At 41.1% G+C, this 14,784-nt stretch overlaps 1 protein-coding gene across 2 annotated transcripts in view; it reads right to left on the bottom strand.

Annotated features, from left to right (window-relative positions):
- The window catches only part of STK4 (serine/threonine kinase 4), a 93,791-nt gene that overhangs the window by 56,299 nt on the left and 22,708 nt on the right, over nucleotides 1–14,784 (bottom strand). For both annotated transcript variants that reach the window (XM_055545099.1, XM_055545098.1), the window contains exons 6-9: nucleotides 14,022–14,189; nucleotides 11,132–11,269; nucleotides 7,542–7,670; nucleotides 6,459–6,645 (exon numbers count right to left, since the gene is read on the bottom strand). In XM_055545099.1, coding sequence (XP_055401074.1) covers nucleotides 6,459–6,645; nucleotides 7,542–7,670; nucleotides 11,132–11,269; nucleotides 14,022–14,189 — 622 coding nt within the window. The remainder of the gene's footprint in view (nucleotides 1–6,458; nucleotides 6,646–7,541; nucleotides 7,671–11,131; nucleotides 11,270–14,021; nucleotides 14,190–14,784) is intronic.

Here is a 14,784-nt window from a genome sequence, read left to right as displayed (position 1 = left end):
CACTTTGGCAGATGATAGTTTCAAAACTATATGCATGGTACCATGCTGCAGAAAGAACACCTCAGTTCTGGTTAAGGTCTACTGAGAAATCTGGGAAGAGAAAGGAAAAGTTTCAACTATTTTGAGATGTTCTGACCGACTTTCCTCTTACTTGAACTTTGCCAAGTATGAGGTATGCAAACGCCTACCTCAGTGAAATAGAGACAGTGCCCTAGTGCTGCTGCAGTTACTTAAAATAGATGTTAAAATAAATAAATCACAGTCTTCATCTAGAATGAAGCCTTCCATAGAAAAGGGATTTGTGGACACAAGTGAGAACACAATTTAAACTCATAACCTATGACAGAGCTCCCTCTACTGGTGCAGAGAAAGTACGAGGAACCTTTCAAGTCATCTCAGGAATGTGAACTTCAAATCATGGGGGCAGAAGTTCTTCTCCAGCCGTTATGCAAAAAAAAAAGACCCCACTGACACAGACACACAGAAGAAGCCTACCCAAATCCCCAAACTGGTATTTTATCCAGACAGGGGTTTTCAAAGTAGTGTGGGCCATGATTTACCTTTGTGGTTGTGAAAGGTTGTTCTTGGGGTCTCTCATAAAGCAATCATATCGCACCCCCCTTCAACCCTCCCTCCAACAGCAATCTGATTCTTTACGGTGGTCAGACATACACAACCAAGACATAAGCCCTCAGATGTTAACAGAATCATCAGAGGCAGGTCCCCTTAGAAAACCTTGTGCTCTCTGCCTCTGGAAATCCTGGGGAAACACGTACAGAGGTGAGTTACTCAAGCTACCAGCATGGATCATGGCAAGCTGAGACCTCCCATCAGGTGCCCTGGTCCTGTCCCTCCACAACTTAATGAAGGGGCTCTGCTGAGGGGCAGGGTCACATAATGGTTAAGAGCACGAGCCTGGAAATCAGACGCATCTGGCCTCAGGTCTTGGCTCTTCTGTTGCTCACTATGTAATCACGAGCAAGTTACTTAATCGCTTTGCAATTCAGTTTCTGCTGCTCTGAAAGGGGTGGAGGTGGCTATGAAAAACCACACAGCATGACTGCAATGATTAAAATATATGAGATGCTTACAAAGGATTAAGCACCACACTTGGCAGATATTAAGTGCCTAGTCATTAATGATTATCATTACCAGTTATAACATCTATCCTCTTGGGTACGATTAATATATATATAAAAGAACTGTTTCTTTAAAAAAAAAAAAAAGTATCTCTGGAATTTCCTCAGAAGCCAACACCAGTCTTTACATGAATTTTGATAGGTTTATATTATGGATCTAATGCACATTATGGTTTCCCTGGTGGCTCAGGGATAAAGAAACTGCCTGTGATTCAGGAGACACGGCAGGAGCCTCGGGTTTGATCCCTGGGTGGGGAAGATTCTCTGGAGAAGGAAATGGCAAACCACTCCAGTATTCTTACCTGGAAAACTCCATGGACAGGGGAACCTGGCGGGCTACAGTCCAGGGGGTCACTAAGAGTAGGACACAACTGAGTGTGTGCGTACGTGCATGTACACATATACACAATACACATTAACACAAGGATTCCAAAACAAACCAAAGTTCAGTAGAATGAAAACAGCATAGACTTTGGGACTAAGATTAAGAACCTTTATAGTTTTAGTCGCTCAGTCGTGCCCAACTCTTTGCGACCCCACGGACTGCAGCCCGCCAGGCTCCTCTATCCATGGGATTCCAGGCAAGAATATTGGAGTGGGTTGCCATTCTCTTATCCAGAGGATCTTCCTGACCCAAGGATTGAATCTGTGTCCCCTGCACTGCAGGCAGATTCTTTGCCATCTGAGCTACAGGGAAGTCCCATAGACTTGGGAGTTCTTCCAATTTCCAACTCCAGTGTTTACTAGTCATATGACTATAAGCAAATATTAGCTACTGAAAAAAACCACAGTGTCTGGGTCAGACAGTTGATTAGACATGATTCAAAAAAGAATTTTAGGATTAGAAGATAAATCCAGGGAAAACACTCAGAAAGTGGCACACAGATTTAAAAGATGGAAACTATAAAAGGGAAATAGCTGGCTGTCCAGGGAAGAAACAAAGGATACTGATAACTGCTATTAATCCCTGTGGAATGTATACTGGTACAAGCCTTCTGGAGGACAATATGGCAAATGTGCACATTATGTCATTTAAATAATTGTTCAAACAAAAATTGTTCCTAGGAAATTTTTCCTAGGGAACATTAAAAGGAAGGCAAAATTTATATGTAGGATGTTTGTTCCCTGCAGAGTTATTTATAATAGTGAAAAACTAGACACAGCCAAAATGCCCAGCAATGGGGAAATGACAAAAAAAAAAAAAAAAACAGTTAAATGCGATAAATATAAAAAGGACTATGCAAACAACATGGAAAATGTATAAGCTTTTTCAGCAGAAAATAATCAGAAAGTAGAACATCTAAGCAAATTGTTATATAGGAACTATACAGGCATGTGGTCAAGAACAGGAGTTACCTGCTGCAATGAGAGGACTTAGGAGTGAACCAATTTCTTTTGTGAGAGGGCATTGATACTGTTAGAATACTGCTGACATAAATAATTTTTAATACAGTTAATGAGAATAGAGGCAACTGAAATATCAAAACTTTTCTAAGGTAGGAAGTGAAAGTCTATTTATTATCACAAAATTTAAACTTGCAGAAACTTCAGTTCTGTATTAGTCATGAGTTCCATAATTTTTATAAACATGTGGACAAGTAGAACTATCAGGGACAAGGGAAAAAATAAGATTGATAACTCTGCTTTTATTGATTAGGGGCACTGAGGCCCATACAAGGAAAGAGAATTGTCCAACATAACACAGTATCTGAGTCAGGCTTGGTTGGTCTCCTTTAAGTGTTTAAAAATCAATTCTGAAGAAGCAGTCGAATGTCTGAGATTTGCTTTAAATTAACTCAGTTTGCTATTTTTTGGGGCATAAGGCTGAAAGATGATGGGCAGTGAGTTATTTTTGAAACTGGCTATATGTCCATAGAGGTTATGACATTATTCTCAAAATTAAAATTAAAAATATTTTAATTTTCCATAGTGAAAAGTTTCAACTCCTAAAGTAATGAGTAAAGATCTCAAAATAAGTGGCAAATCTAACTTGTGACTCAAAAATTGAATTATACAACCTGAAACAGATTGTGAACAAAGTTTATTTAATGTCACTTAGCTGTGACTATTGAGGCTTTTAAGTGGGTTTTTCCCTCATAGCTATAATAAAAGATGCATGTTTCTCATTAGACATGATAACACTCTCCAAGTTCAGAAACTGAACACACAACCCACTGAAGTAATGAGCACTTAAAATATGACAATTACATTTGGAACAAAATGAATTCTTTAAATTTAAAAAAGGCAGATTTTCCATAACACGTGCATGCACAACACACATTAATGGGTGAGCCAAGTTATATTACATAGGGATTATAATCATCTTCATAATTAAAGCCCTTAAAACAAGGAGACAATATAGCATTTAGAGTCAATGAAAAGAACCAGGAGTCAGCAGCTCATTACTGCAAAACAAACAAACCTAACAAATTACATAGGCTAGCTATTTAAAAGAGAAAAGAATACTAAATTTAGTACATAGCATTCACTTGACAATTTATGGAACACCAAATCTTTCATCCAGGGGATGAAATATACCCTAAGAACACTTTTGTAGTAAGAATTGAGACTAGCAGGGAGTGAAAATGTTTTTATAAACTCTTTGTGAAGTTGCTCAGTTGTGTTCGACTCTTTGCAACCCCATGGACTGTAGCCTACCAGGCTCCTCTGTCCATAGAATTTTCCAGGCAAGGATACTGGAGTGGGTTGCCATTTCCTTCTCCAGGGTATCTTCCCGACCTAGGGATCAAACCCGGGTCTTCCACATTGCAGACAGACACTTTACTATCTGAGCCACCAGGGAAGCCCATAAACTCTTTGTAAATATCCATTTTCAAGGCCATAAACAACAGTCCAAGGACTAAGAAGGAATAAAAACAAAGATTCTTAAGTCAATGCAGAATTCAAAGTCCTATTAATAATTTACAGGATATACTATGATATCAGCAGCATTTTTGGTGGTATTTTTTTCTTCTGAGAATAACTCTAGAAAATAACTTGGGAAATAAATACAGTTGAAAGTACCTATTTATAACCCCTTTACCTACTTTTAATATTTGGTTGATTTTTCTCTAGCCTTTTGATTGTTTTTTTCCCCCAGTCTTTTTTTTTTCATGCACATATTAACATGTTAATTTATTTTTACTTTTATAAACTGGAATATTAATTTGCCTAGATCTTCAATTATTTTCTTGGGCCAAATTCCTAGAAATGGAATTTACTGAGTCAAAGGTTTGCTCTTTTTAAACTCTTGATACGCACTACATTCCAGAAAAGTCAGAGCAATTTACACATCCATCGGCAGTGTGACTACTCTTTCATCATCTGTATAATTCTGACCCAAAGTCAAACACAGATGATGAGCCTGGGCCCCAAACTAGAAAAAAGAAAACAAGAAAACCTTTTCCCTTCAGAAACAAAGGGCTGATTATAAATACACAGACCTGGAAGGTGAAAATTCCAGGGGGTTGCCTGAGAACCAAAGCCCTGGAACAGTCTGTTCCAGCTGCAATAAACCAGCTGCGGTTCTCCTGAACTCACTGCCTTTTGGACTCTCTGGATCCGGCTTCCTCTGCTGGCATATCTCTACCCACCCTACTCACTGCCAACCTCCCTGCCTTTTCCCTCCAGGAATCTGTCAGTAATCCCCAGCCTAAATTAAATACTCTTCCACTCTGCTTCGCCAACACCCTCAGATTACCTCTGCTTTAAAGCCCATTTTATACGCTGAAGTATAATTAAATGGTCTGTCTCCCAGACTAGACAACAGCTTCTTTCAGGGCACGGACTGTTTCTTCATTCTCTGCTGTATCCTCAGCATCTCGCGAAGCACCTGGGATACAGTAGCAGGCACTGAAGAGAAGTTTACTGAATGAATCAGTCAGTCACAAAGCAGCAGGTCTAAAGCACTGGTCAGAGAACTTTTTCTGTCTGTAAAGGACCAGACAGCAAACATTTCAGGCTTTGGGGGCCACCTGGTCTCATTCACAACTGCTCAGCTCTGTCTCCGTAGTGCAGAAGTGGTCATGGATAATAAGCAAGGGGATGGACATGGTTGTATTCCAAGAAAACTTAACTGCCGAAGCCAGGTGGCAGGCTGGATTTGGCCTGTGGACCATAGTTTGCCAAATAATCCCTGATTTAGAAGTTTAAAACTCAAAAGTTTTAAAAGATGAGGTACAAAAAAAAAAAAAAACCAAAAAACAATGATGAAAAGACCATAGATATTTAATGCTTTAAACCCACACAGAGTTTAGGTTACACTGTATGTTTAGAACTCAACTCAATTATTATTATTACCACTTTGTACTCCCAAATTCCTGTCCTCTCTGACCTGGTCTGTGGCAGAGAGACGGGGGAAAAGAAAAGAACTCAAAGGAGAGGGGAGGATGGCCCCCTTCGATGAGAACTGAGCACAGGTGTAAGGCCTCAGTCACAGGCCAAAGAAAAAGGACCAGCAGCATTAGAGACGTGTTTAAACCAGAAGTGACTGAGAGGACTCTTCAATTTGTACACTCCCATCCTTAAGATATTGACTGAGAATTCATAAACCTGATTTAGACACACAGACTAAAGATCATGAAAACAGACTGAAGATAATCCGTATGGTAAATAGCTCAGAGTTTCACTACACTCTGAATTACGCATCAAAACAATGTATACACTACTCTAGAAGTAAAATGTATAACAATATACAAAGGAGAAGGGGGAGAAGCAAAAGAAGAGATACAAAGAACCAAGAACTACACGAAAGTATGCTCCAAAGCATTAGTCAATAGGGAAATGCAAATTAAAACCACTATGAAATACCACAATACACCAGCTAGATGGTCTACATTGACAAAGACCACCCATACCAAGTGCTGGACCAGATGTAGAACCACTGGAACTATTGATTTGGGCCATATGAACAGTCACCTAATCACTTAAATCAACAATGAACACTATAAATTAAAAACAAAATAAACAATCACTTTGGGAGGAAAAAAGAAAAAACAATGTATGTGCTTGCCTCTGCAGATCAAGGAAAAGAAGAAAAAAATATGATGACATTCAACAAGAGAATGACCGTTCAGGTCCGAAAGCCAATCCTCACTGCTGCTGTTTCCCTGCCTCTGACTGCAGAAGCCAGCTTCCTCCCTCCTCGAACCCTCCACTGCTGCTGGAGTGGGTTGGAGCGAGGCCCCAACGCTCTCACTCCTTAGCCTGCAGCCACAGAGTGGCGCCTCAAGACTGAGTCCATGTGGACCTCGAGAATCTGCTTTCTCTGGAATGCACCAGGTCTGCCTGTGCAGTCGGTCTGTTTAATCAGAGCCTTACTTTTCATCGTGCCTTCCTCTTCCTCGTCCTCCGTGTTGATCACCATGGTGCCCAGCTGGGACGGCAACGTGTCATCGTGCTCGATCATCGTATTGGCCCCGTCACTCATGCTGCTGGCTACTCGGACAGTGCCCATCTCATCCCCTGCTGCTCGGACCATCGTGCCAGAATCTAGCTCATCCTCCTCCTGGAAAAGGAGGAAATCTCAAATGAGGGCTAATTTGATTAAAAAGATCGAGTTTTCTGAATTACTCGTATTCATCTTGCTGCAAATATTTCTGGATTTGAGGCTTATTCACAGAACTAAGAACACTCTTTTAATTCAAGTGTAGTTGGTGTACAGTATTAAATATGTCGTTGTTGTTTAGTCACTAAGTTGTGTCTGACTCTTTTGCAATCCCATGGACTGTAGCCCACCAGGCTCCTCTGTCCATGGGATTTTCTGGGCAAGAATACTGGAGTGGGTTGCCTTCTCCAGAGGATCTTCCTGACCATGGGATCAAACCCGCATCTCCTGCATTGGCAGGTGGATTCTTTACCACTGAGTCACCATTATATATGTTACAGGCGTACAGTATATTGATTCACAATTTCCAAAAGCTATACTGCATGAGAACACTCCTAGTCAACCAAAGAAGAGCATACATTTATCCATATGAGAGCCGCATATCTAACCTGCATATTTTTTAACACTGCTCTAAAGAGCTAAGGTACACACCTTTGGAATCTCAGGGTTGTGAGAGAGTCTATCAGTGTAAAGTCTACATAGCTAGTATGGATACTAGATGCCCAAAAGAGCACAGAAAAACCCAGTCTCAGACCTGAATGTTCTCTTTCCTGAATAAAAAGTTAAACTGAAGAAAAGATTTGGAGGTAAAAGAATAAAATGTGGAAGTGTCTCAGGAAGCATTGGGAAAAGAACAAACATCCATCCAGCAAGCCCTGGTCCACGACAGGACACGGTGGGGCAAGGAGCCTCCTCAGCTCCAGGCGGATGCCACAACTCTGACTCGTCTTACCTGGCTGACAATCACAAAATGACAAGCGTTAATGCCCAAGGCCCACCGCAACGCCTGCACTCACAGAGTTCTCTTCCTCATCCTGGTCCACCTCCCGCTGCTGGGCCTCCTGGCGTTTCAGCTTCACGTCCATGGCTTCATTAATCAAGTCCCGCAGTATGGACACTCCTTTGGCACTCTTGACAAACGGGTGCTTCAACGAGAAAGTTGAAGATGGTTTATGTGGCACTGGTGCCAAAATACTAGCCAGCACAGAGGAGGCCCTCCATAGTCTTTGCTGAATCAACCAGTGCGTCTAATCATTCTCTTTACGCCTTGGACAACAGCCAACCCTAACTCACACTCTCACCTGATGCGAAGAACTGACTCGTTTGAAAAGACCCTGATGCTGGGAAAGACTGGAGGCGGGAGGAGAAGGGGACAACAGAGGATGAGATGGTTGGATGGCATCACCAAGTCGATGGACATGAGTTTGAGTAGGCTCTGGGAGTTGGTGATCAACAGGGAAGCCTGGCGTGCTGCAGTCCATGCGGTAGCAGAGTTGGACACAACTGAGCAACTCAACTGAACTCACACTCGCTTTATAACTCTGAGCAGGTACGTTCAGTTTTGCCCATGTGTTTTTTAGCTTGGCTGGAATGTTTCCTCCATTTCTAGCAACTCTAGAGAGTCTCAACAGGCTGGCATTGCCCCCCAAGAGGAAGCTCTGTAAATGTGTAGGGAGCTTACGGCTAAGATGTTTAGAGAACACAAGCTACATGGGACAAAGGATAGGGAGCTGGGACACAAGCAATCTCGATTAAAATGCAGAGGAGTCCCGTACAAAAACAAACCGCACAGATCCCTCACACCTCCCGAACGCCTCAGAGTACAGACACACTTTGATACATGTACACTGACACATTTTTTCAACAGATAAGCATAGTCTGGTTAATTTGGGAGGTGATTTCGGAGAGGGGGGCATAAGTGGGATAAAGACACTGTTTAGAAATCACTGAATAGGTTACTCATCCTGCTTATTCTTTCTATTCAATGTCCTATAGCATTTCCAACTATGTATTTGGGTAAAAAGGATTTGGCAGCTTCCCAAGTGGCTCAGTGGTAAAGAATCTGCCTGCCGGTGCAGAAAATTCAGGAGACTTGGGTTCGATCCCTCGGTTGGGAAGATCCCTTGGAGGAGGAAATGGCATCTCACTCCAGTTTTCTTGCCTGAAAAATCCCATGGACAGAGGAGCCTATCGGACTACAGTCCATGAGGGCGCAAAGAGTTGGACACACCTGAATGACTGAGCTTGCATGCATATGCAAAAAGATTTTAGAGCCAAAAGGTAGTTACTGCAGAAATACTAAAACTGGTCACAAATACGTAACAGACGTAAGCCCGAGTATTATGCACCTGCAAAGGCACTTGAAACACAGGGATATTGCTGACTTTCTTCAATAGAAAAAAAGGACTTAAAACTTTTGGGATTTTTTTTTTCTGTACCATGTGGCTTGTGGGATCTTAGTTCCCCGACCAGGGACTGAACCCAGGCCCTTGGCAGTGAAAGAGCAGAGTCCTAACCACTGAACCACTAGGGAAGTCCTTTTAAAAAAAATTTTTTTTTACTGAAGTATATAGTTAATTTACAATGTTGCACCAATCTCTGATGTACAGCAAAGTGACTAAGTTATACACATACATTCTTTTTTTATATTCTTTTCCATTATGGTTTATCACAGAATACTGAATATAATTCCCCGTGCTATACAGCAGGACCCTGTTGATCACCCATCCTAGGCTTAAAGTTTTTAACATTAATACCATCTTACAATTTTGTTGTTTGCCTGTGTAACACAATAGAAAAATTTATGCTGTGAAAGTTACATAGGAAAATTCCTTTCTGGAAGGGTGGGGGTTGCTGTTGTTTTCCAGACTTGTTCTAGTATTGTCCCCATTGTTTATCTGCAATCCATTCTCTGTTCCCCACCACCCATCAGAAGATATGGGTTCCAGGGCTTTGCAAGAACTCTAGAAGTGGACAGGATGCCTCAATGTGTGGTGGGACTGAAATACGGGAGTTATCTTTTCTATAAAACTGTATCAGTACCTCATCCAGGCAGGAAAAGAATTTGCCACTACTCAGAAAAAGGACCCAGCTCATCTGCAAGAGTAACTATTTCCTTGTTCTCTCCACTGGGCAAGTCCATAAGTTCATTTCCCTCCTCTTATACAAATCAGTCTGCTCTGTTATTACTTAACATTAGATTTCTGTTAGTATCCACCCACTCATTTTCCTGTGTTTCTTGAATGGAACGGTTTCTGTTCTTCTTACTGCTCTTAAATTTAAACTCATTCATGATGTTAGGTACAGGTGTCTGATTACTTCATTACATCTCTAAGTTGAAAAGCTGGAGCATTTCTATATTGACACATATATTACTTAATTATAAATAATTATCCTTATATTTCTCCATCATATCACAGATACTACACTGATTCTTTTTAAATTATGGGCATAAGTAGATTTTAGTATCTATGAGGTTCATTCCAAAAAGATAATAAGTATTAAAAAATTTGTATTGGTAAGGCAGCAATGGATCTGACATGACTGAAAAACATTGGCCTAGCTCAACAATAGATATATGTCAAATTCATAATATATTATCTTTTATATGTGAAAATGTTATTCAAAGTCACACATATTGTATCACTTAATCTTCATAACCAACTTACGGGGCAGGTACTTGATCTCTACTGTATAGCTAAGAAAACTAAACAGAGAGGTTATGTTACTTGCTCAAGGTCACAGAGCTAGCGAACAGGAAGCCAGGGTTCAAACCTGGGCAGTCAGGCTCCAGAATCCAAGCTCCTAAATATTAAGCAAGAAAGTGTGAAAGTGTCAGTCGCTCAGTTGTGTCTGACTTCTTGCGACCCCATGGACCATAGCCCACCAGGCTCCTCTGTCCATAGAATTTTCCAGGCAAGAATAATGGAGTGGGTTGCCATTCCCTTCTTCAGGGGATCTTCTCGACCCAGGAATTAAACCCAGGTCTCCTGCACTGCAGGCAGATTCTTTACTGTCTGAGCCGACTAAGCATACTGCCTGCCAAATTCCACCCATCCTTCAAGGCCCAAGGTCAGAAGTTACCTCCTCCAGGAAAGCAGTCCTGGCATCACCAGTTCAAAATGGTGGACCTACCACTGATCCCAGTTCTTTGCCAGAACTGGGTATGGCTCTCCTGCTTTGAAATCAAAAAGACTTAGCTCCTAAGCCTGGCTTTGCTGCTTACCAACCAAGTGGCTCTAAATGAGCTAACCTCTCCAAATCTCTGTTTTCTCATCTATAAAAGTAAAATAACACTCCTCTCTCAGAGGGTGTATGTGCTGATTAAATGGCACAACATGTAAAGTACCTAGCACACAGCAGGTGCTCAATAAAGGCCAATTCCTGTTCTCTAATCCCAAACAGCCCTGGATTTTCTTGCATGATTGTCCTGTTCAGTGATTTAACATTCTTTTCTGTGACTCTTCCAAGCAGTTACATTCAAACCTCACAGGAGGCAAGGAATATCTTAGAGCTCTTCACCATCTCCACGTGGGTGGGTCAACACCATCTTGGATGGATAACCTGTGAATGAAACAGAGAGGCAGCATCCCAGGGTGAGTCATACCTGGAGGAGTTGAGTGGCTGTGGCTCTCTGCTCGGGGCTCTTGACAAGACACTGCTTCACAAAATCCATGAAGCTATCTGACCACAGTTCCGGCTTTCGGAATGTGGGGGGTGGGTTGGTAGGAATCATGAAGATGGCCTGGTTGGAAAGAAAAAAAAAAAACAATTTGGCAAAATAAAAGTGATATTCCAATAAAAATATGACTAGACATAATTTCGAAGTTTGATAAAATGATTTTCCTCTTCTCCTCTATAAGCCCATCCTAATTGCAACGAAAATCTAAGTATCTCAAAGTAGGAAGTATGACCATTAGAGCAGGAGTTGCCAAGAACCAGGCTGCACAGCAGGAGGTGAGCAGTGGGCAGATGAACGAGGCTTCATCTGAATTTATAGCCGCTCCCCATCACTCATGTTACCGCCTGAGCTCCACATCTTGTCAGAACAGCAGCAACATAATAAAAGTAATGTTCTTGAATCATCCTGAAACCCACACCCACCCCAACCAGAGTGTAGAAAAATCACCTTCCATGAAACAGGTCCCTGGTGCCAAAAACGTTGGGAACTGCTGTGTTAGAGAATTTGATGGAGCTCTCCTGCTCCCTCCGCCTCTCTTCTCCCTCCCCCTCTGGCATATGTATTCTTGTCCCCTAAACAATAAACAGTCCATCCTAAAGGAAATCAGTCCTGAATATTCACTGGAAGGACTGATGCTGAAGCTGAAGCTCCAACACTCTGGCCACCTGATGCGCAGAATTTGACTCACTGGAAAAGATCATGATGCTGGGAAAGATTGAATGTGGGAGGAGAAAGGGACGACAGAGGATGAGATGGTTGGATGGCATCACCGACTCGATGGGACATGAGTTTGAGCAAGCTCCAGGAGTTGGTGAAGGACAGAGAAGGCTGGTATGCTATAGCCCACGGGGTCGCAAAGAGTCGGACAGGGCTGAGTGACCAAATTGAACTGAAACAATATCCAGCGAGCTTTGTTTGTTTTTTGCTGACCATGTTGCCTTTCAAAGTGAAAAGGCAAGCTCTAAGAGCATCGATATCCTGAACATGACCTCGGCTGTCAAATGTCCCTCTTTCCTGAAAGTTATCCTCACCACTGGATGCAAGTGGTAACTGCGAGGAGGTCATAAGACCAGAAGTCCCCCCAAATCACAAGGGATTCACCACCCTCCAAGCCACACCAACTCTACCTACATACTTGAAAATTAAAAACTGGCCCACTACATTACATTGAAATTCTACGATTTCAAAAAAGAAACCTACAGGAGATATTGCAAGTTCCATTCGAGACTGCTGCAGTAAGTGAATATCACAATAAAGCAAGTCACATGAATTATTTTGGTTTCCCAGTGCATATCACAGTTAGACTTACCCTATTCTGTAGTCTATAAGCATGCACTAGTATTATATCTAAAGAAACAATGTATATACCTTAGTTAAAAATTCCTTTATTGCTAAAAAATGCTATCATTCAACTGAGCCTTCAGGGAGTTATTTTGCAATAGTAACATCAAAAATCATTGATCACAGATCACCATCATGAAGAGGCCTAAAATATTGTGAGAATTATCAAAATGTCACACAGAGAGATGAAGCGAGCAAATGCTGTTGGAAAAATAGCACTGACAGACTTTCTTGATGCAGTGTTGCCACAAACCTTCAATTTGTAAAAATCCAATAAGGCAAAGTGCAGTAACATAAGGTACGCTTGTAAAATCAGTTATTGAGTTTCCAATAGAAAAGGTACAGATTAAAAAAAAATAAAACTCTTTGCAATAAGCAGCTTAAATTATGCTATTTGAATCTAAAAATAAAGCCAGTAAATCTTCCCATCCTTCTCCATTTCTGTCCCCCAAAAAAGAGAGGTGCTTACCTTTGGGCATGTGAATAACTTAAAAAAAAAAAAACAACAAAAAAAACTGTTAAGTCTATTAACAGGACTGCTTAATCAGAGAAGAGGAGGAGCTGAGTTGGGTGGTATGGAAAAGACTCTGGAGCCTCTGAGGAAGGCAGGGGTCCAGGTTTTGTAACAGTGCTGTGCTGAGGTGTTCTGGGGGTGGGGAAAGTCAGGAAAACGCTTAATGCAGAAACACTGAAGGAGTGTCAATGGAGACACCTGTGGGCTCTTCACACTCCAGAACTGGAAGGAGGTCAGGGAGCACAGAGCCTCTAGAAATTACACATGTAAATCCCTACCCAGGCCAGGCAGGAAGAAGACAACAAATGAATCCGGCTGGGTGTTAGCGGTATGAATCGAAAAGAATACTCTGCTTTCCTCTTAAGGCTAGTATAAGAAAAACAGAGAAAACACGGCAATACATTATGACTGATATGGGTGAACAGGGAACCGTGGAGGGCAGTGCAAAGCCCCTGCCCTGTGTAAAGGAGAGGACTGTTTCGCAGCTCCAGTTAATGTTGTTATGTTAAAACGTGAGCACTTGGGGACTTCCCTGGTGGTCCAGTGATTTAGACTCCGTGCTTTCAGTGCAGGGGATGAGGGTTCAATCCCTGGTTAGGGAACTAATAGCCCACATGCTGTGGAACACGGTCAAAAATTCAAAAATAAATTTAAAACAATTTTTGTAATATGTGAGTGCTTGAATTACTAAAAACATACACTGCACAAGTCAAACCAATCAAGTCCTGCCAGAGGGATATCAATACACAACCTCTAGAATGAACAGGGGTGGATTACATTTGACTTAATTAGTGATTACAACTAGTGGCAGTGTATCATCTGAAGTCTAGATTGACACTTATCAATTATTTACAATTAATTCATTTACTGTTTGGTACCTAACCAAGAAACTCATTTAACTCAGTTTCTCATTATCACCAGTAACTGACCATTCCACTGGTTTTCTGTCCGTTTCCTTACCCTCATTGGATGGATATCAGCATATGGAGGCTTTCCTTCAGCCATTTCTATGGCTGTTATTCCCAATGACCAGATGTCTGCTACACAGTTGTACCCAATTTCCTGGATCACTTCTGGAGCCATCCAAAAAGGTGTTCCTATCACTGTATTTCGCTTGGCCATGGTATCCTGAAACAGAAAGGAGAGAGATCAACATTAACCATTGAAACTGTTGAGAAAGAGTCCCTTCTAACAATAGTAATTGTCATGGGCTTGAAATACATATACAAACCATACTCAAACACAATCAAGTAAGTAAGTCACAAAACAAATTCAAATGACATTGAAACATAAAAGAGTCTCAATCAATTATTAAAACACAAAAGTAACTATCAACCAGTTAATGAAACACCAAAATGAGATTGACAAAAATTAAAAAGATTACTAATAACTCATATGGATAATAGCATAGAAAAAAATCAGGTATCAAAATACAATGATAAAGGAACACAAGTTGGTACAATGTTTTAGTAGGCAATTCAGCAATATTTATTAACTTGAAATGTCCATATCCTTTGACTGAAATCTAGTTCTAGAAATGTATCCTACGCATAAGTATCCCAAGATAGATGCACAAGTATTGTAAAAATAATAATAATAGAAGGGCTGGAAAAGGAGCATCTGTCTATTCATTTGTAAAACTATACACTTGAATTCCTAACTTATACTTTCAGCAAAAGAGGTTAAAATTTTAAACGTAAAGAACAAAATCCAAAAAGCACTC

The sequence above is a fragment of the Bubalus kerabau genome, chromosome 13 (assembly GCF_029407905.1).
Source record: "Bubalus kerabau isolate K-KA32 ecotype Philippines breed swamp buffalo chromosome 13, PCC_UOA_SB_1v2, whole genome shotgun sequence".
Lineage (NCBI taxonomy): Eukaryota > Metazoa > Chordata > Mammalia > Artiodactyla > Bovidae > Bubalus > Bubalus kerabau.
This window is presented reverse-complemented; position numbering and strand designations above follow the sequence as displayed.